The sequence below is a fragment of the Panthera tigris genome, chromosome A2 (genome assembly GCF_018350195.1).
Source record: "Panthera tigris isolate Pti1 chromosome A2, P.tigris_Pti1_mat1.1, whole genome shotgun sequence".
In the NCBI taxonomy this organism is placed as follows: domain Eukaryota; kingdom Metazoa; phylum Chordata; class Mammalia; order Carnivora; family Felidae; genus Panthera; species Panthera tigris.
Window position 1 is genome coordinate 144,887,481 of NC_056661.1, and position 20,324 is coordinate 144,907,804.

Sequence of the window (20,324 nt, forward strand, 5' to 3'; positions counted from 1 at the left end):
AACTACCGAGAATATAGTAACCCACGCTAGACTCACAGTATGCAAACAAAAGAGCTTTTCTTTTTTAGCATGTCTCTCTAGTCTTTTTACATGTATATTTCCCACATATTATATTTTCTTGATAGTCACAAAATAAAAATATTATAGCTTTGAATTTTTGGACTAAAAGCTGCCATAAGTCCTATAAAGAAAAAAAACCTTTGTCTTAACGTGTTAAAATTTTTCCCTTATTCCCTTTAATAAAGAATGTTAACCATGTAACAACTGTTATTCCGTGACACCTTCAATAAGTTTTGAAACAGTACTTAGATTTTCACATGTTCTCGTATTTAACATGTTTAATTGACATTTTCTTCTAAAATACCAGAGCAAACATGTTCAACATACATCAAAAGCAGTGAAAAGAAACCTCCTTTCCTCTGGACATAGGACCTTCAAAACACAGGAACGACTTGTTGAAAAACAGAATTTACAAATTATTAAAAACGGGATGCACATATAGGACCAAAATGCAGTTACTCAGAAGATTCTAGTTTTGTTTCCAGGTTTCCGTAAGGTGACAGAAGTGGTCTCTAACAGGACGTCAATCCGGAAAACAAACACACTTGCTAGCTAGCCTTCAAGGTCCTATACATAGATACGTAAGAAAATAGAGTCAAGCAAAACTCAGTCACTTCTTACTCTCCAGATATTTTGAACATATCTAAAAAAATTTAAACAGATATTGTATGATCTTAAAAGAGAACTCTTAAAATAACACAGTCAGATTGAATTATTAAAAAAGCAAGAGTTTCTTAATGTCTTCAGCCTTTTAACCTAAGACCCAGATAGTTTAACTCTGTGAGTTAATCTGAGAGCTGACTTCTAAACATGCCAACACTGTCAAACCTCTTTCAATATTATTTAAAAATGCACATGGACTAATACAAGTTGATCTCATCTCTTTACATGTGGGCCTTGGGCTGATCTATAGAACAACAGGGAAGTAAAGAGATAAAAAAGGTGAATTAGCAATTTCCTTGTTTCTTTTTAAGTATTTACACCAAATAATGCGATTGAAAAAAATAATTTTTTTGTGGGGAAAAATGAGGTGGATGATTCTCATTTGTAGGTTACAATGAAAAAGGACTCAAATTTCTTAATTAAGGGGAAACTGCAGTTTTGGGTCAGTTTTTGTCAGTTTCACAGACAACTGAAAAATCTGAAAGGTAATAAAAAAAGTGAAGGTAATGTCTTTTGGTGTAGAGAACACAGGAAATACTTTAACAAGAAGTTTCAAAATAGCTAATTTTTCGTTAAATCTAAAAGAGTCTGTTAACACACACATATGTATCTTATTTCAAAAGACACAGTGACTCAGAGATGCTTAGATTCAACTCCTGGTTCCATCAAATAAAAGTCCTAATGTTTGGAATTAAACGACCCACATTACTCGCCAAAAATCCACAAAATATTCACACCGGATAGACCAAGATTAACTCTCCTATAAAAAGAAAAAAAAAAAAACTTTTTAGTTGAATTGATTTCCAAACATAAAGGAATACATATTTAACTGATAACATTTATGCCATTCTGTAATGAGTTATGTTACCTGTGGCTTATCAGGTGGACCCTAGCAATAGTAATTGCTTTCTTCACTGGGCTTAAAACCCCAATTTAGGACAAATGCGTTTACAGGGTGTGGAAAACTCAAGGAATATTACAGAATAATTTTAGCAAGATTAAAGTAGAGGTAGCAATTAAATTTTTTACATGGAGGATATGATATAGAGCTGCTAGGTTTCTTAGAGAATTTTAACCTATTAAACCCGAATTAAGAATTTACTAATCATTATGGATGCTTTAGTGAATTTGTACATGGGAATTCTTAATATAGCTTAAACTAAACCCTACTTATATATAAACAAAAAGAAAAATCTACTTCTACTCTAGAGAGTACTATACAGTATTCAAAGTACAAAGGAGAGGACTATAAGAGAAAGAGATTTTCATCTGACAAAGTAAGAAATCAACCTCCGATGTCCCAAACTGAAGAATCAAAAGACAGCTGCATGCCTCTATTATTTGGAACTATAATAATATCAGAAGAAAAAGGCTAAGAGAGTTTCAAGTGGCTGTCTTTAGTGGGCTTGGGGAACAGGGAACTGGTTATTTCTGTCATGAACTTCTAGCACCACAGGACTTGTAAAATTACGAGTAGTTATTGCTTTTGACAAAAATTTCAAAAATATATATACATATTACAAAAATGCCCTTCAAAAAAGGTCATTTATATATTAAATGGCTTTTCCCATTTCTTCAAGGAACTCTTCACCAAAACTGCAAATGAGAGGGGCACCTGGCTGGCTCAATCAGTAGTGCATGCAAATCTTGGTATCAGGGTTGTGATGTTGGGTGTAGAGTCCCATGTTGGTATATTTAAAAAAAAAAAGAATCTCAAAAAAAAACAAAAACAAAAAAACCCTGCAAATGCTAAATGTCAATCTGATAGAAAAAAAAGTTTTAATTTTGGCTTGTTTTATATGAGGCTAACCAGCATCTTTTTGTGATTGTTAGCCATAAGCACAAAGCTTTTTTGGGTAAGTTTTTCATGTCTATGACCATTTTCTATATATTTTCTTTCTAATGAATTTATATATGCTCTTTACATATGATGGATATTAGCTTGGACTTGCTATATCTGTTGCAACTATAAAATTTTGTTTCAGTTTGTCATTTAGTTGTAGCTTTAAACTTTATTTATGGTTTATTTGCTGAACAGAACACTTAAATTGTTGTGCAGTTAATTCTGTCTAGATTTTGTCCCCCTTTTGGAAGTAAACCAGTCATCTCATTCCAGGAACTGCACAAATATCTGGCATTGACTGGATAATGTATTTGGATCAATCTGCTGCTGCTTTATGGGCATGATTCCAAATGGACTCTATTTGAGCCACTTGCTTATTTCCTTTAAGTTATAGGATAGTTTTTAAGCATTTGATTGTTTTAGAATGTATCAAGTAGATTAATCAATCATTTAAAAAGTTAATAATTTCAAAGTTTTCCCCTTGGTTAAGAAAAAAAAAATCTCAAATAAATAAAAGATGTATTAGTTTTAGTTTGAAATGTTTCTTTTCCACATTTAAGTTGCTCAATAAGATACGCACTTTAAAAATTGTATGAATTCTTCTTGGCCTCTAAGTAAGTCATTACCCCACTAAATATTTCTATCTTATTTTACTTTATTTTTTAAGTAAGCTCTATACCTAACACGTGGCTTGAACTAATAACCCAGATCAAGAGTTGCATGCTCTACAGATTGAGCCAGCCTCCTAAATACTTCTGAAAATTTTCCATTTTTATGTGGACAAAGCTTACCTAGCACTCAACACAAACTTCAAGCTATCATGACAAATCATTAATGCATCAAAATGTCAATTTGGATCTAGAGAGGACAAGATAAACTTTCAATTAAAACCAAACATTCGAGGGGTGCCTGGGTGGCTCGGTCAGTTAAGCGTCTGACTTGGGCTCAGGTCATGGTCTTGCAATTCATGGGTTCTAGCCCTGTGTCCGGCTCTATGCTGACAGTTCAGAGCCTGGAGCCTGCTTTGAATTCTGTGTCTCCCTCTCTCTCTGTTCCTCCCCAGCTCACACTCTGTCTCTCTCTCTCTCTCAAAAATAAGTAAACATTAAACAAACACTTGCTGTTGATTTAAAATATCTTTTTTTTATAAAAAAAAATATTTTTTTTAACATTTATTCATTATTTTTTTTATTATTTATTTATTTATTTATTTTAACATTTATTCATTTTTGAGAGACAGAGACAGAGCGTGAGCAGGGGAGGGGCAGAGAGAGAGAGGGAGACAGAATCCAAAGCAGACTGCGGGGCTCCGAGCTGTCAGCCCTGGGGCTCGAACCCACAAGCTTTGAGATCATGACCTGGGCCGAAGTTGGACGCTTAATCGACTGAGCCATCCAGGCGCCCCTAAAGTATTTTTCAATTAATTCTTGGCTTCAAAATAGCCCTTCTGAAGCATTAAGTGAGGAATAATTATAAAACATTATATTTATAACATATTCCATATTTCTAATACATATTCATGCACATATTTATGATTATATACTGCTAGAAATTTTAGGAAAAAGGTCTGTATTCACTGACATGGAAAAATGTCTAAGACAAACTGTGAGATTAAAAAGCAGAGCACAGGGGCGCCTGGGTGGCTCAGTCGGTTAAGCGTCTGACTTCGGCTCAGGTCATGATCTCTCACGGTTCCTGGGTTTGAGTCCCACATCGGGCTCTGTGCTGACAGCTCAGAGCCTGGAGCCTGCTTTGGATTCTGTGTCTCCCTCTCTCTCTCTGCCCCTCCCCTGCTCATGCTCTGTCTCTGTCTCTCAAAAATGAATAAATGTCAAAAAAAAAAAAAAAGATTAAAAAAAAAGCATAGGATAATATGTTTAGGCACAATACATGTTTAAACAAAATGAAAAATAAAACCCAGATCAACTTATTCCCAGAAAGTAGTCTATAAACATACACTTTTAACTGCTAACATTGGGTACTCAGAGGCAGTGGGATTGAGAGGCTGACCAGACGGGAATTTTCAATTTCTAGTCTATATACACTGCTGTAGCATTTAAGTATTTGCATATTGGGCATGTATTACTTTTGTAATTAAAAAATAAGGAAAAAAGAATAGTTTAGATGCTTCACAAAAGTGAGTTTCCTATTTAATCTTTCTTACGTTAAAACATATGTGACAATGGGACACATGGATGGCTCAGTCAGTTAAGCGTCAGACTTCGGCTTGGGTCATGATCTCACAGTCCGTGGGTTCAAGCCCCGCTGTCGGGCTTTGTGCTGTCATAACAGCTCGGAGCCTGGACACTGTTTCAGATGGTCTTCCTCTCTCTGCCCCTCCCCTGCTCGTTCTCTCTCTCTCTCAAAAATAAACATTAAAGAAAAAAATATATACATACATATATATATATATATATGTATATATGTATGTATATATATGATAAAAGGGGATCCTGCGTAGCTGGGTCGGTTAAGCATCTGACTTCAACTCAGGTCATGATCTCATGGCTCAGGAGTTCGAGCCCTGCACTGGGCTCTGTGCTGACAGCTCAGAGGCTGGAGCCTGCTTCAGATTCTGTGTCTCTTTCTCTCTGCCCACCATCCCCAAAATAAATAAATATTAAAAAAAAATTTTTATATATGCTCACTAATTTGGATGTAAATTAAAAAAAATAAAATTAAGAAGAGAACTAAAAAAAAACTTGCTAGGATTTTGATAGGAATCACATTAAAACCATACACCGATTTGGTGAAAAAAAATTTTTTTGGACTGTTTATGTCTTTTAAAAATCTTTGAATCTAATATGTTTAAGGACAAGAACTTGGCTTTCTCTAGAGCAGTACTGTCCAGTAGAAATATAATGTGATGTCAGTGAAATGCAAACCACATACATCATTTAAAATTTTTTTCTAAATATATTTTTAATTTATTTTTGTTACTTCTTAAATTTTATTTATATTTAATTTTATTTATATTTAATTTATTAAATTTATTTGTTTACATTTAATCTTATTTATATTAAAAAAAAATTTTATTTTAAGTGGGTTCTATGCCCAACCTGGGACTTGAACTCACGACCCTGAGAGATTGAGTCATGAGCTCTACTGACTGAGCTAGCCAGATGCCCCCATAATTTTAAATTTTCTAGTAGACATCTTAAAATTTTTTTAATTTTTTTTTTTTTAACATTTATTTATTTTTGAGACAGAGAGAGACACAGCATGAATGGGGGAGGGTCAGAGAGAGGGAGACACAGAATCCGAAACAGGCTCCAGCCCGACGCGGGGGGCTCGAACTCACAGACCGTGAGATCACGACCCGAGCCGAAGTCGGACGCTCAACCGACCGAGCCACCCAGGCGCCCCTTAAAATTTTTATAAAAAGTAAAAAGAAACAGGTTTAATTAATTTCAGTAATATGTTTCATTTAATCCAATATATCCAATGTATTAATTCAACAGGTAATCAATGCACAAAAGTATTAATGAGATCTTTTGTATCCCCCTTTTTCTTGGGTCTTCAAATTCTGGTCTATATACATTACACTTACAGAACATCTCAATTCAGATTAGTCCTGTTTCAAAGGCTCATTGTCACATGTGATGGATGGCTGCTCTATCAGACAATGTAGTTCTAAAACACATATAAAACAGGACGCCTAAGCTAAACTGAAAAGAGGCATGCATATCGGAACTGGAATGGACCCCAGACGTTCTCCACTCCAAGCCTTTCCCTTCACATTTTCTTAACCTCAGGTTTTGAGAGTTCTAGACCTTGCATTACGAGATTTCCCCAGCCTTAACCAGTCCTCCTGCTTCAAAATATTATTTGATACGCTAATATTTCGTATCACCAAAATGACCATATGACAATTCTGAAGTTATTGAAACAGGACGTGAGCTTCATTCTAAATATTTAGAACAACAAAGTAAACAATTTCAACTGACCATTTTTCCGTCCCAGTTAATAATATTATGGAATGGGTGCTGACTCAGTCTCTCTAGAAGTATAAACATTTTGCAGAAGGCTGTGTCTGAAATGGGATGGCTTTTGTTTTGTTCTGTTGATAAATTTTAAATTGGCAAGAGCTTGGGGCGCCTGGGTGGCTCAGTCGGTTAAGCAGCCGACTTCGGCTCAGGTCATGATCTCGCGGTCCGTGAGTTCGAGCCCCACGTCGGGCTCTGTGCTGACAGCTCGGAGCCTGGAGCCTGCTTCGGATTCTGTGTCTCCCCCTCTCTCTGACCCTCCCCCGTTCATGCTCTGTCTCTCTCTGTCTCAAAAATAAATAAACGTTAAAAAATAATTAAAAAAAAAAAATAAATAAATTGGCAAGAGCTTGATATACATCCTCAGAGTTGCTTCTTGAGGGACACAACCGTAAAGCCAGTGAGGGAAACCAGTAGGGAAATGGAGGTTGGTGAGGAATCAATGGATTTGCCCGAGAGAATAGAACTGGTTAGTGACAGGGCTGAGCCAGTGCCAAAAGCCACATCTCTTGTTCGGGCCACAATCTTTTCAATATATGATGCTGTTTCTGCAGAATCTTAACATGGGAAGAAAAACAGTAAATAAGTTAAGTACTTGCATTTTTAAAGCATCAATACCTACCCAAGCATTCCTGACTCTTTGGTTTTTATGATGTAGAGAAACATTAACAATGTATGAAACATATTATTTCGGCCCTGGAACAAAGACAAAAAAAGACAGCAAGATTTAAACCAAGCCAAGCCAAAGATTATACAAACCAAACAAAAAGATAAATGCAGATCCTATCAATTCACATTCTACTAACTCAGAATTCCGTGTAATTCAGACTTTCATTTGCATGGATTTGTACAGAAACTTCAATGGCCCAAAATATTAGCACTTATAAAGCTGGAATATTAAATTTGAAAAAAATGCAATTAATACTCTCTTCTAGGAATCTGATGGAGAACACGATTTATGATTATAGTCAATATAAAATTTTTTTGTAAAGAAGCTGGTAACAACAATAACTACAAAGCTCATCAATAGAACTGAAGTCTGCAGTTAAGAGTAAGATACCTGAATAGAAATGTAAACTGGTACATAACCTTTTGTATAAAAGTAGTTTGATGATATATTTTAAAAGCTTTGAAAATATTCTGTAACCAAGAATTCCACTTTTGGACTTTAACGAAATTACCCAAAATGTAGACCGCTATATCCATAAAGATGAATATTCAGCAGTATTTATAAAACAAAGATTTAGAACATCCAAAATGTTCAATGGTAGGGGAACGGTTGAATAAATTATGTTACAATTTTATAATAAACTTAAAACAATTCAGAAAAAAAATTTTTTTAATGTTTTTATTTATTTTTGACACACAGAGAGAGACACAGCATGAGTGGGGGAGGGGCAGAGAGAGAGGGAAACAGAATTTGAAGCAGGCTCCAGGCTCCGAGCTGTCAGCACAGAACCTGATGCGGGGCTTGAACTCACAGACTGTGAGATCGTGACCTGAGCCAAAGTCGAACGCTCAACCGACTGAGCCACCCAGGTGCCGCCCTCCCCCCCCCCAATTTTTTTTAACACTTATTTATTTTTTGAGAGACAGAGTGTGAGCAGGGGAGGGGCAGAGAGAGAGGGAGACACAGATTCTGAAGCAGGCTCCAGGCTCCAAGCTGTCTGCACAGAGCCCGATGCAGGACTTGAACTCACGAACTGCAAGATCATGACCTGAGCTGGAGTCGGATGCTTAACCGACTGAGCCACCCAGGCACCCCATATAATGATAACTTTTTTATAGCCATTAAAAAGTATTTCTATGAAATATTTTTATAGGTTGGAAAATTATATTTAAGTTAATTAAATTAAGAAAGATTTTTTTTTTCTACCATTCACTTTTAAAAAAAAATTTAAATCCAAGTTAGTTACATAGAGTGTAATAATGATTTCAGGAATAGAATTTAGTGATTCATCACTTACATATAACACCCAGTGTTCATCCCAACCAGTGTCCTCCTTAGGGCCCATCGCCCATTTAGCCCATCCCCCTACCCAACCCAACCAGCAACCCTCAGTTTGTTCTCTGTAAGAGTCTCTTACGATGTGTCTCCCTCTCTGTTTTTATCTTATTTTTGCTTCCCTTCCCCTATGTTCATCTGTTGTGTTTCTTAAATTCCACATATGAGTGAAATCATGTGATATCTTTCTCTGACTTATTTCGCTTAGCATAATACACTCTAGTTCCATCCATGTTGTTGCAAATGGCAAGATTTCATTCTTTTTGATTGCTAGGTAATATTCCATTGTATTCATATACCACATCTTCTTTATACGTTCATCTGTCGATGGACATTTGGGCTCTTTCCATACTTTGGCTATTGTTGATTGCCCTGCTATAAACATTGGGGTGCATGTGCCCCGCCAAAACAGCATTTCTGTATCCTCTGGATAAATACCTAGCAGTGCAATTACTGGGTCATAGGATAGTTCTATTTTTGATTTTTTGAGGAACCTCCATACTGTCTTCCAGAGTGGCTGCACCAGTTTGCATTCCCAGTGCAAAAGAGTTCTTTAAGGAAGTTAATTTTTAAAAGGAAATAAAACTACATAAATAATACGATTTCAACCCATAAAATAGCACAGAGAAAAGGCCAAAATGAAATTTACCAAAGGCAATACAACAAAAATGTTAACAATAGCTGCCTTTAAGTAATGGAATGAGTGATCTTTCTTTTCAGAATTTATTTATTATGAGACAAAGTGTGAGTGGGGGAGGGACAGAGAGTGAGGAGAGAGCACGGATCCCAAGCAGCCTCCGCACTGCCAATGCCGAGCCCGACGTGGGGCTCAAACCCGTGAGCTGTGAGATCATGAACTGGGCCGAAGTCACATCCTTAACCGACTGAGGCACCCAGGTGCCCCTGCTCTTTCTTCTTTATGCTTTCCCAAATTAAGCATATATTACTTTTATAGTTTAAAAAAGGGACATTTAAGAAACTCATTTTCCCTAATTTAAACAGTTTACCTGTTCCTTAGACAAGAGACTTTAATTTAAAAAATATTATCAAAGCAAGTCACCATGACCTTCCTCAGTAGCCATTTCTACATTTAGAAGTAACTTTGGGGGCACCTGGGGGGCTCCGTCGGTTAAGTGTCCGACTTTGGCTCCGCCATGATCTCACGGTTCATGAGTTCAAGCCCTGCGTCCGGCTCTGTCCTGACAGGTCAGAGCCTGGAGCCTGCTTCAGATTCTGTGTCTCCCTCTCTCTCTGCCCCCCTCCAGCTCGTACTCTGTCTCTCTCTCTCAAAAATAAATAAACACTAAAATTTTTTTTAAAAAGAAGTACCTTTGGAAGATTGTACACATGACGCTGGTAGATTAGCTCATAATGAGGAGGGTTGATAGCACTCTGATAGATGCAAAAAACATTCTCATTTGTCACATCTGTAAAGGAAATATGCTACATTAAAAAACAAGCTAAACCTCTAGATATATCTCATGTGAAAATCTCAACTCATTCTGTTAGGAGGTTTATACCTGGTTTATTTGGTGTCTGAACAAAGTGCTGAGAAGTAAATGTCTTCCCGTCAGGGTACTTAGGATGGGGAGGCAATCTGGAATCAAGGTAGGTGCAAAATACATGCATGATGATCTGAAGATGAGGAAACAATTTTTTTAAATCAGCATGAAAATCTATCATAGATATAAGCCCTTTAAAAACACTGCTGTTTATGATGACTCCAATCTTTAAATGTTTCTCTAAAGAGAGAACTAGCAAAATGCTTTCAAGTAGTTATATTTATAAGATGAAATCTATAAAATGAAAAGACAAAGCAAGACATTCCAAGTCTTCTGTTAAGTGGATCATTCATACTCATATGGTTAATAACAAAAAACCAAGATAAAAATAGACATACATTCTCAATTTGAATATCATCATTTGAAGCTTTATGTTTTCCACACTGACAGTCACTATTAAAAAATAAAAAACATGACCTTGAAACGCTTAAATGTTCAAAAACTTTACACTCTTTGATTTCATAAATCTTAATTCTAGGAATCTTTCTTAAAGCCATAATCCCCAAGAATAAACATGAACCATGATATTCCTTACAATATTAAATTTTTTTTTAACGTTTACTTTTTTTTTTTAATTTTTTTTAACGTTTATTTATTTTTAGTATATGTGCTGCCGAAGCGAGCACGACGTTTATTTATTTTTGAGACAGAGAGAGACACAGCATGAACGAGGGAGGGGCAGAGAGAGAGGGAGACACAGAATCCGAAGCAGGCTCCAGGCTCTGAGCCATCAGCCCAGAGCCCGACGCGGGGCTCGAACTCACGGACTGCGAGATCGTGACCTGAGCCGAAGTCGGACGCTTAACCGACTGAGCCACCCAGGCACCCCAATGTTTACTTATTTTTGAGAGAGAAAGAGAGAGACAGAGAGAGACAGAGCGTGAATGAGGGAGGGACAGCGAGAGAGGGAGACACAGAATTCGAAGCAGGCTCCAGCCTCTGAGCTGTCAGCACAGAGCCCGATGTGAGGCTCGAACTCACAAACCATGAAATCATGACCTGAACTGAAGACGGATGCTTAACCGACTGAGCCACCATGACGCCCCAGTTACAATATTATTTAAAACAGAAAAACAAAAGTTCCTCCCCTACCACATTTCTCAAACTTTTAGGTCCAACATAGGAAAAGTTAATGGACACTGGGTAATAATGAAAAAATACTTAAACACAACAAAAGTGGAAAAAAAAAAAAAAAAGGATACAAAATTTTATGTATGGGATAACAACTATGATAAAAACATTAAAAAATAGCACAATCTTGGGGCACCCGGGTGACTCAGTCAGTTAAGCATATGACTCTTGATTTTGGCTCAGGTCATGATCTTAGGGTTGTGAGATCAAGCCCTGCGTTAGGCTCCGTACTGAGCGTGGAGCCTGCTTAAAAGATTTTCTCTCTCCAGGGGGTGCCTGGGTGGCTCATTGGTTAAGCCTCCAACTTTGGCTCAGGTCATGATCTCACTGCTCGTGGGTTTGAACCCTGCGTCGGGCTCTGTGCTGACAGCTCAGAGCCTGGAGCCTGTTTCAGATTCTGTGTCTCCCTCTTTCTGTCCCGCCCCCACTTACACTCTGTGTCTCTTTCTCTCACAAATAAACATTAAAAAAAAATTAAAACAACAACAACAACAACAACAACAACCAAAAAACCCCACCAAACTATTAAGTGGTTTGAGATAGATGGCAGTGGTTAAGATAGATGCTGGTACAATTTTAAACTTTTATTTCTTAGTTTCTAAGTTCTTTTTAATATTTATTTTTATAATGGAAAATAAAAGCACATAAATCCAATTAACATGGGAAAATGGTAAACTGAGAAAACAGAAGTAGTGACTTACAGCTGAGTCAGTGGGCAGGTCTGTATCCCACTTCCGTCCTTTGAAGTCTCCACCTCTATTCCACCTAAATGAACTCATACAGCCTCCCTGAGAAAGTTCTGAAGCAACAAAGATGAAATTTAAGAAGCCAAAAATATGCAAAAAAAAGAAAAAAAAAAAAAAAGAAGAAGAACAAGAAAAGGCTAAGGGGTTACAATAAGGGAAGCATAACACCTTCAAAACCTGATGAAAACACCCTAACATAAACACAAGATATAAAATAGTAACTCACACATCACCATGAAAAAAAAAAAAAACCAGACAATTCCAAAACACAGAATAAAACTACCATTCGGGATTCTTAAAAAAGTCTTTGTCATGTGGGGAGAAAAGGGGGACAGAACTGTTCTAGAGAAAGAGACCAAAGAAAGATAAAACACCATAAGGTAATGTGTGAAACCAGACTCTACTCTGGTTAGGAAAAAAAAAGAGTAACATTCTTTGGACAATTGGGAAACTTGAATATGAATTATATATTAGATGATTTTAGAAATATTGGTAATTTTAAAGGTCTGTTAAATGTACTAGGTTTATGTAAGAGAATGTTCTCATTTTTAGGAATTATCATACTAACAAGTAATGATGTCTGTAATGAATTTCAAATGGTAGAGTAAAAAAAAAAGTGTGTGTGTATATATGTAGACAAGGAGAATCAACTATAGCAAAATGTTGCTGTTTAATCTAAAAGGCCTCTATCTGTTCATTGTACTTTTTTAAGTACAATTTTTAAGCTTTTTTGTATATTTGATCTAGTATATAACAATACTTTATATGTACTTTGTATATATGTGTGCACACACATTTCTTTCTGGATATACAAACACCTTGCTATCTGTCAGGCAATCTTGCCAAAATATTGCAACCTGAATTTACACGAAATACAGAGGACAGAGGATCGTGTAAAACCATACCCCATGGGCATGCATTCAGTAAAATCCACAACGTGGACAACTCTACAGGACAAACAATCCAGTTTTTTCAACAAATAAGTTGTAAATGAAAAAAAGGATGGACAGGAAACCTATAGCTTAAAAGGAACTAAAATGCTGTACCAACTAGTCACAATATATGATAATATCTGAATCCCAATTCAAGCAATACCAAAGTAATTACACATTTTATGAGATGGATGGATGGATGGAAATCCGTACATACATAGGCTATATATTTCATGATATAAAGAAATTGTTTTAAAAATAATAGGTGTGGGGGTGCCTGGGTGGCTCAGTCGGTTAAACGTCCAACTTCAACTCAGGTCACGATCTCATGGTCCGTGAATTCGAGTCCCGCGTCAGGCTCTGGGCTGATGGCTCATAGCCTGGAGCCTGCTTCGGATTCTGTGTCTCCCTCTCTCTCTGGCCCTCCCCCGTTCATGCTCTGTCTCTCTCTGTCTCAAAAATAAATAAACGTTAAAAAAATTTTTTTTTTAAAATAATAGGTGTGATAATTGTACTGAGGTTATGTTTTTAAAAGGCTTTATCTTTGAGACACATACAAAGCTGTTTACAGATGAAGTGACAACAGCACATAGAACTATATATAACACAGGAGGGGAGCAGGTAGATGGGGATATAGATAGGGCCAGGGGTGCCGAGAGGCTAAAGGCTGCCAGGCCCAGGGGCTGTGTACAGGAGGCTTGAGCACACTGTTGTGTTTAGTGTTAGGAATATCTGAATTCTCCTGATAATAAAAAGTTTTTTTAAAAGTCATGAAAAATGCTTATTTCTGAACCCCAGTCCAAACCTGGGGGAGAGAGGGTACCATAATGTTTTCAAGTTAAGATTTATGATAAATCTGAAGAGTGAAATACTATTTCTAAAGCTTTTTTTGGGGCGCCTGGGTGGCGCAGTAGGTTAAGCGTCCGACTTCAGCCAGGTCACGATCTCGCGGTCTGTGAGTTCGAGCCCCGCGTCAGGGTCTGGGCTGATGGCTGGGAGCCTGGAGCCTGTTTCCGATTCTGTGTCTCCCTCTCTCTCTGCCCCTCCCCCGTTCATGCTCTGTCTCTCTCTGTCCCAAAAATAAATAAAAAACGTTGAAAAAAAAAAAAATTAAAAAAAAAATAAAAAATAAAAAATAAAAAAAATAAAGCTTTTTTTACTGATGAGAAATTTTTACAGTTTATCCAAATAAAAGCAGGGAAGCATAAAGAGAGTTTGGGAGTATCAGGGAGGCTAACTTTCCTGATTCTCAAGTCCGTCTCCTCAGAAGATCACATTTCCCTCCAAATAATCCGAATATAACAGAAATTCAAAGTAGCAACACATTAAATATACATTACAAGAATTGAAAGAAAGAAGGACCAACATGCTAAAATGATAAGGAATGTCACAGTGGCACCCGTTCTTAGTGGTTTAAGGGTAGAAAATAGGTGAAATATTTACTGCAGCCCATGTATCTCACATTTAAGTTTCCCTCTACAGAATGCAATTAATGAGCACATTTAAGGCTAACTACATCATTTTGACAATTCTTAGGCAATATGAAATATAAAACCCAAACGTTATTCAAGTATAATAAGCCTTAATTAAGCCCTAATTAAATATATGTTCATAAAACAAAAAAAAAAGTGATACTTAAAATTTTTTTCCCCTTGTTACTTTTATTTACAAAATCTCAAAGTAGTGAAATTTTTTTCCTCTTCAAATTACTAGTTACCTTTAATCCTTTCGAACAAGTATTCCTGATTGGGTGTAAGGTCTAGATACTGCACAATCGTGTTCAAAGTCGGGATGAGAGGAGCTTTGACCAGAGCAGCTTGCTTCAAGCTAGTAATGCTAGCCTCTGTTAAAAACAAAACACATAGGACACAGATTATTCTTCATGTGGCGTTCTTCAATAGGCGTTGAAGGAATAAGTGAAAGTAAGAATAGAATAGTTTATTTTCACCATGAGCATTATCTCCTTTACCTACAATTTATTTTATTTCTGGCATGGTGGCCAGATTTATAAACACACACACCACATGCACACACATGCCAAAAGCAGCAGCCAGATCCATTCTGGTAAATCTATAAACAACTAATACAAAATTTTTTTGTGGGGGTATGTATAAAAAGATGCACGATAGCTTTCAAAATCAGGTTGAGCTGGGGTGCTTGGGTGACTCAGTCGGTTAAGTGACCAACTCTGATTTTGGCTCAGGTCACGATCTTTCAGTTGGTACGTTTGAGCCCCCAGTGGGGCTCTGCGTGTAGGGCTCATCGCTGACAGCTTAGCCTGCTTGGGATTCTCTCTCTGCCCCACCCCTACTCAGCTTGTGAGAGCTCTCTCAAAATAAACTTAAAAAGAAAAAAACGTTGAGGGGCGCCTGGGTGGCTCAGTCGGTTAAGCGGCCGACTTCAGCTCAGGTCACGATCTCGCGGTCCGTGAGTTCAAGCCCCGCGTCGGGCTCTGTGCTGACAGCTCAGAGCCTGGAGCCTGTTTCAGATTCTGTGTCTCCCTCTCTCTCTGACCTTCCCCCATTCATGCTCTCTCTCTCTCAAAAATGAATAAACGTTAAAAAAAAAAATTAAAAACAAAACAAAACAAACGTTGAGGGGTTCTGGGTGGCTCAGCTGGTTATGTGTCTAACTCGATTTTGGCTCAGGTCATGATCTCACAGTTCGTGGGTTCGAGCCCCACGTCGGGCTCTGCACCGACAGTGCCTGCTTGGGATTCTCTCCCTCTCTCTCCCTCCCCTGCTCTCTGTTCCTCTCCTGCTTGTGCTTGCTCGCTCGCTCTCTCTCAAAATAAATAAATAAACTTAAAAAAAAAAATCACATTGAGTTAAAAGTTGCCCCTTGGGGCACCTGGGTGGCTCAGTCAGCTAAGTGTCCAACTCTTGATTTTGGCTCAGGTCATGATCTCACGGCCGTGAGACAGAGTCTAGTGTTGGACTTCCTGCTGAGCATGGAGCCTAAGATTCTCATTCTTGGGGCGCCTGGGTGGCTCAGTCGGTTGAGCGTCCGACTTCAGCTCAGGTCATGATCTCACAGTCCGTGGGTTCAAGCCCCACATCAGGCTCTGTACTGACAGCTCGGAGCCTGGAGCCTGCTTCGGATTCTGTGTCTCTCTCTCTCTCTGCCCCTCCCCCGCTCATGCTCACTCGCTCGCTCTCTCTCTCTCTCTGCCAAAAATAAAAAAAAACTTAAAAAAAAAAAGATTCTCATTCCCTCTCTTTCCCTCTGCCCCTCCCACTCTCAAGTGCTCTCTCTCAAAAAAAAAAAAAAAAAAGTTGCCTCTTAAGCCACTGACAAGCAGAAACTTTTTATGACAGTGATTTCTCTTATCATATCAGGAAACACAACTATACAAAGAAATTAATAAGCAAAAATTTTCAGAACGTCCAACCTTACTAGTAATATCCAGTGTTGGGGAAAAAGGCATTCTTCTATGTGACATGGTTGCTAGAGTATAAACTGGCATAAGCTTTTCAAAGGGTTAGGTACATCATCAAAGCTTTGATGTATTTATTCCTACTGAACTAACCACTTCTTTTTTTTTTTTTAATGTTTATTTATTTTTTGAGAGAGAGAGAATGTGCGTGTGCCCACTGGTGAGGGAGGGGCAGAGAGACAGGGAGAGAATCTGAAGCAGGCTCCACGCTGACAGCAGAGAGCCCGATGCGGGGCTCTAACTCACAAGTCCTGAGATCATGACCTGAGCCAAGACCAGACGCTTAAACAAGTGAGCCACCCAGGTGCCCCAACTCCACTTCTAAGAAATTATCCCCAAGAAATCATTACAAATGTACACAAAGATTTAGGCAAAATGGTATTTACTCACAGCATTATTAATAACAACAAAGGGAAAAAGCCCTACATTTTAGATAATCAAGATCAGTTAAATACAATGTATTACACATATAAAAAAAAATACAATCTAGCCACAAAACCAGTACTGGAGAATATTTAACAAATAGAAAAACTGGGGGAAAAAGCAGTCAACAAAATTGTATGACCCTAATTTTTTTTTTTTTAATTTACATCCAAATTAGTTAGCATATAGTGCAACAATGATTTCAGGAGTAGATTCCTTAGTTCCCCTTACCCATTTAGCCCATCCCCCCTCCCACAACCCCTCCAGTAACCCTGTTTGTTCTCCATATTTATGAGTCTCTTATGCTTTGTCCCTCATCCCTGTTTTTATATTATTTTTGTTTCCCTTCCATTATGTTCATCTGTTTTGTCTCTTAAAAGTCCTCATGAGCGAAGTCATATGATATTTGTCTTTCTCTGACTAATTTCACTTAGCATAATACCCTCCAGTTCCATCCACGTAGTTGCAAATGGCAAGATTTCATTCTTCTTGATTGCTGAGTAAAACTCCATTGTGTATATATACCACATCTTCTTTATCCATTCATGTATGACCCTAATTTAAAGTGGCTCAGTTGGTTGAGCGTGTGACTTCAGCTCAGGTCATGATATTGCGGTTTATGAGTTCAAGCCCCACACTGGGCCCTCTGCTGTCAGCACAGAGCTGATTCAGATCCTCTGTCCCCCTTCCTCTGCCCCTCCCCCACTTGCACACACAAGCGCTCTCTCTCAAAAATAAACATTAAAAAAAAATGTACAGCTAGGAATTTACCCAAGGGATACAGGAATGCTGATGCATAGGGGCACTTGTACCCCAATGTTTATAGCAGCACTCTCAACAATAGCCAAATTATGGAAAGAGCCTAAATGTCCATCAACTGATGAATGGATAAAGAAATTGTGGTTTATATACACAATGGAGTACTACGTGGCAATGAGAAAGAACGAAATATGGCCCTTTGTAGCAACGTGGATGGAACTGGAGAGTGTGATGCTAAGTGAAATAAGCCATACAGAGAAAGACAGATACCATATGTTTTCACTCTTATGTGGATCCTGAGAAACTTAACAGAAACCCATGGAGGAGGGGAAGGAAAAAAAAAAAAAAGAGGTTAGAGTGGGAGAGAGCCAAAGCATAAGAGACTCTTAAAAACTGAGAACAAACTGAGGGTTGATGGGGGGTGGGAGGGAGGGGAGGGTGGCTGATGGGTATTGAGGAGGGCACCTTTTGGGATGAGCACTGGGTGTTGTATGGAAACCAATTTGACAATAAATTTCATATATTGAAAAAAAAAATGTACATGTGTGATATATGTCCTCGGCTCCTAAATATACAGTTTTTAAATTTTAATGTTATATTATGGTATAACTTACAATTGATATACATATATGTAGTTAGTATCATAATCAAAAATAATAATTGTGACTTAAAATTGATAGTTGTTATCTCTGGAAGCAGAATTATGGATAATATTCTTGTGTATTTCTGTCTCTACTTTCCAGCCTTTCTACAATGAACATAATATACACTGCATTTTGTAGTCACAAAGCAATGTTGTCCTTTTTTATTTTAAAGTTTTTATTTATTTTTGAGACAGAGTATGAACGGGTGGATGGGCAGGGATAGAGGGAGACACAGAATCTGAAGCAGGCTCTAGGCTCCAAGCTGCCAGCACAGAGTCTGATGTGGGGCTTGAACCCACAAACCGTGAGATCAAGACCTGAGTTGAAGTCAGACGCTTAACCGACTGAACCACCCAGGAGCCGCCCCAGCAATGTTGTTTTTTTTAAAAAGCACATCACACTGGTAAAATGTTGTAGAAAATAACATTTTTATAGCTTTTAAAGAAAGCTCAAAGAAAACAAGCACAGGTTCAAATAACATTACCAAGATCTAGAAAGTAACTATTCTGGGCTTTGCAGTCTAACAGCTCTGGCCTCAAAACACTATTCTGTGTTGACACTGGGCAAGATACTTAATTTGTGTCTTAGCAGCCTCATCCATAAAATGGGACACTGACAGCTAGCTTTCAAGGTTGATGTGAGGGTTATACAAATTACACGAAACATTTAGATACTGAATAGACACCTTTGGGATATACAATTCTATTCTTAGTCTCCAGAGAATAAAGGCTGATCAAAAGACACCCAAAGTAAAAAAATAAATAAATAAAAGACATGCAAAGTAAGTAGAAAGTACTAATGTGCAATCCAAAGCACTTAAATATTTCAAGGAAAAATTTATTCTCTACAAAGAGGTGGTTGAGGGGCGCCTGGGTGACTCAGTCGGTTAAGCATTCGACCTTGGCTCAAGTCATAATCTCACAGATCGTGGGTTTGAGCCCTGTGTCAGGCTCTGTGCTGACTGCTCAGAGTGTGGAGCCTGCTTCAGATTCTGTCTCCGTTTCTCTCTGCCCCATCCCTGCTCATGCTCTGTCTCTCTCTCTCTCAAATATACAACAATACAAACATTAAAAAAAATTTTTTAATAAAAACAATAAGAAAGAGGCGCTTGACTAAGATACTCCTTTTTATTTTGAAACCTAATTACTTAACCCTAAATAAGTTATGGTAAATATATTTTTGGCAAATTATATGGAACCTTAATAGTTTCATTTTTTGCAGGTAAAAGAGTTGAAAATAGGTGATTTTTCAATTAGCACTGTTACACATTCTTTATGCTTTGTACAACTTTGGAATTAATATCTGACAAGGGACTTGTATCTAGAACATAAAAAACACCTCAATGATAAAAAGACAAATAACCCAGGGACACCTGGGTGGCTCAGTCAGTTTAGCGTCCTTCTCTTGATTTTGGCTCAGGTGATGGATCTCATGGTTCATGAGTTCGAGCCCCATGTTGGGCTCTGTGCTGACAGTGTGGGACCTGCTTGGGATTCTCTCTCTCCCTCTTTCTCTTTCCTTCCCCTGCTCGTTCTCTCTCTCTCTCTCTCTCTCTCTCTCTCTCATAATAAACAAACTTAAAAAGAAAGACAAATAATTGAATTTAAAAATGGTAAAGGATCGGAAAAGGTATTTTTTTCTCCTATGAAAATGTATGAATGGCCAATGAGCACAAGAAAAGATGCTCAACATCAGTAGACATCAGGAAAATGCAAATCAAAACCACAATGAGGAACCATTTCACACCCATTAGGATAACTATAATAAAAAGGATAGACAAGTGTTGGTGAAGATGTGAGGAACTGAAACCCTCATACGCTGCTGGTGGGAATGTAAAACAGCACAGCTACTTTAGAAAATAGTCTGGCTGTTCCTCAAAAGAATAAACATGGAGTTACCACATGGCTCAGTCATTCTAGCCTGGAGAAATTAAAACCTATGTCCACACAAACACCTGCATGCAACTCTTTATAGCAGCATTATTCATGATAGCCCAAAAGTGAAAACTCAAATGTCAACCAACTGATAAATGGGTAAACAAAATGTTGTAGATCAATATAACAGGACACTGTCTGGCAATAAAATGAAACGAAGCAATGATAAATGTCACAACACGCATGGATGAACCTTGAAA

General features: G+C 37.8%; 1 protein-coding gene across 5 annotated transcripts in view; it reads right to left on the reverse strand.

Annotated features, from left to right (window-relative positions):
• Positions 1-213: 213 nt before the first annotated feature.
• The window catches only part of TMEM209 (transmembrane protein 209), a 37,228-nt gene continuing 17,117 nt past the window's right edge, over positions 214-20,324 (reverse strand). For 3 of the 5 annotated variants that reach the window (XM_042972316.1, XM_007078082.3, XM_042972319.1), the window contains 6 exons: positions 14,646-14,771; positions 11,952-12,049; positions 10,078-10,192; positions 9,887-9,984; positions 7,175-7,248; positions 214-1,483 (listed from right to left, as the gene is read on the reverse strand). In XM_042972316.1, the coding sequence (XP_042828250.1) occupies positions 1,429-1,483; positions 7,175-7,248; positions 9,887-9,984; positions 10,078-10,192; positions 11,952-12,049; positions 14,646-14,771 (566 nt within the window). In that variant the 3' untranslated portion in view covers positions 214-1,428. Of the gene's footprint in view, positions 1,484-7,174; positions 7,249-9,886; positions 9,985-10,077; positions 10,193-11,951; positions 12,050-14,645; positions 14,772-20,324 lie in introns of those variants that run through there. The other 2 variants (XM_042972300.1, XR_006212676.1) reach the window with 2 other exon arrangements.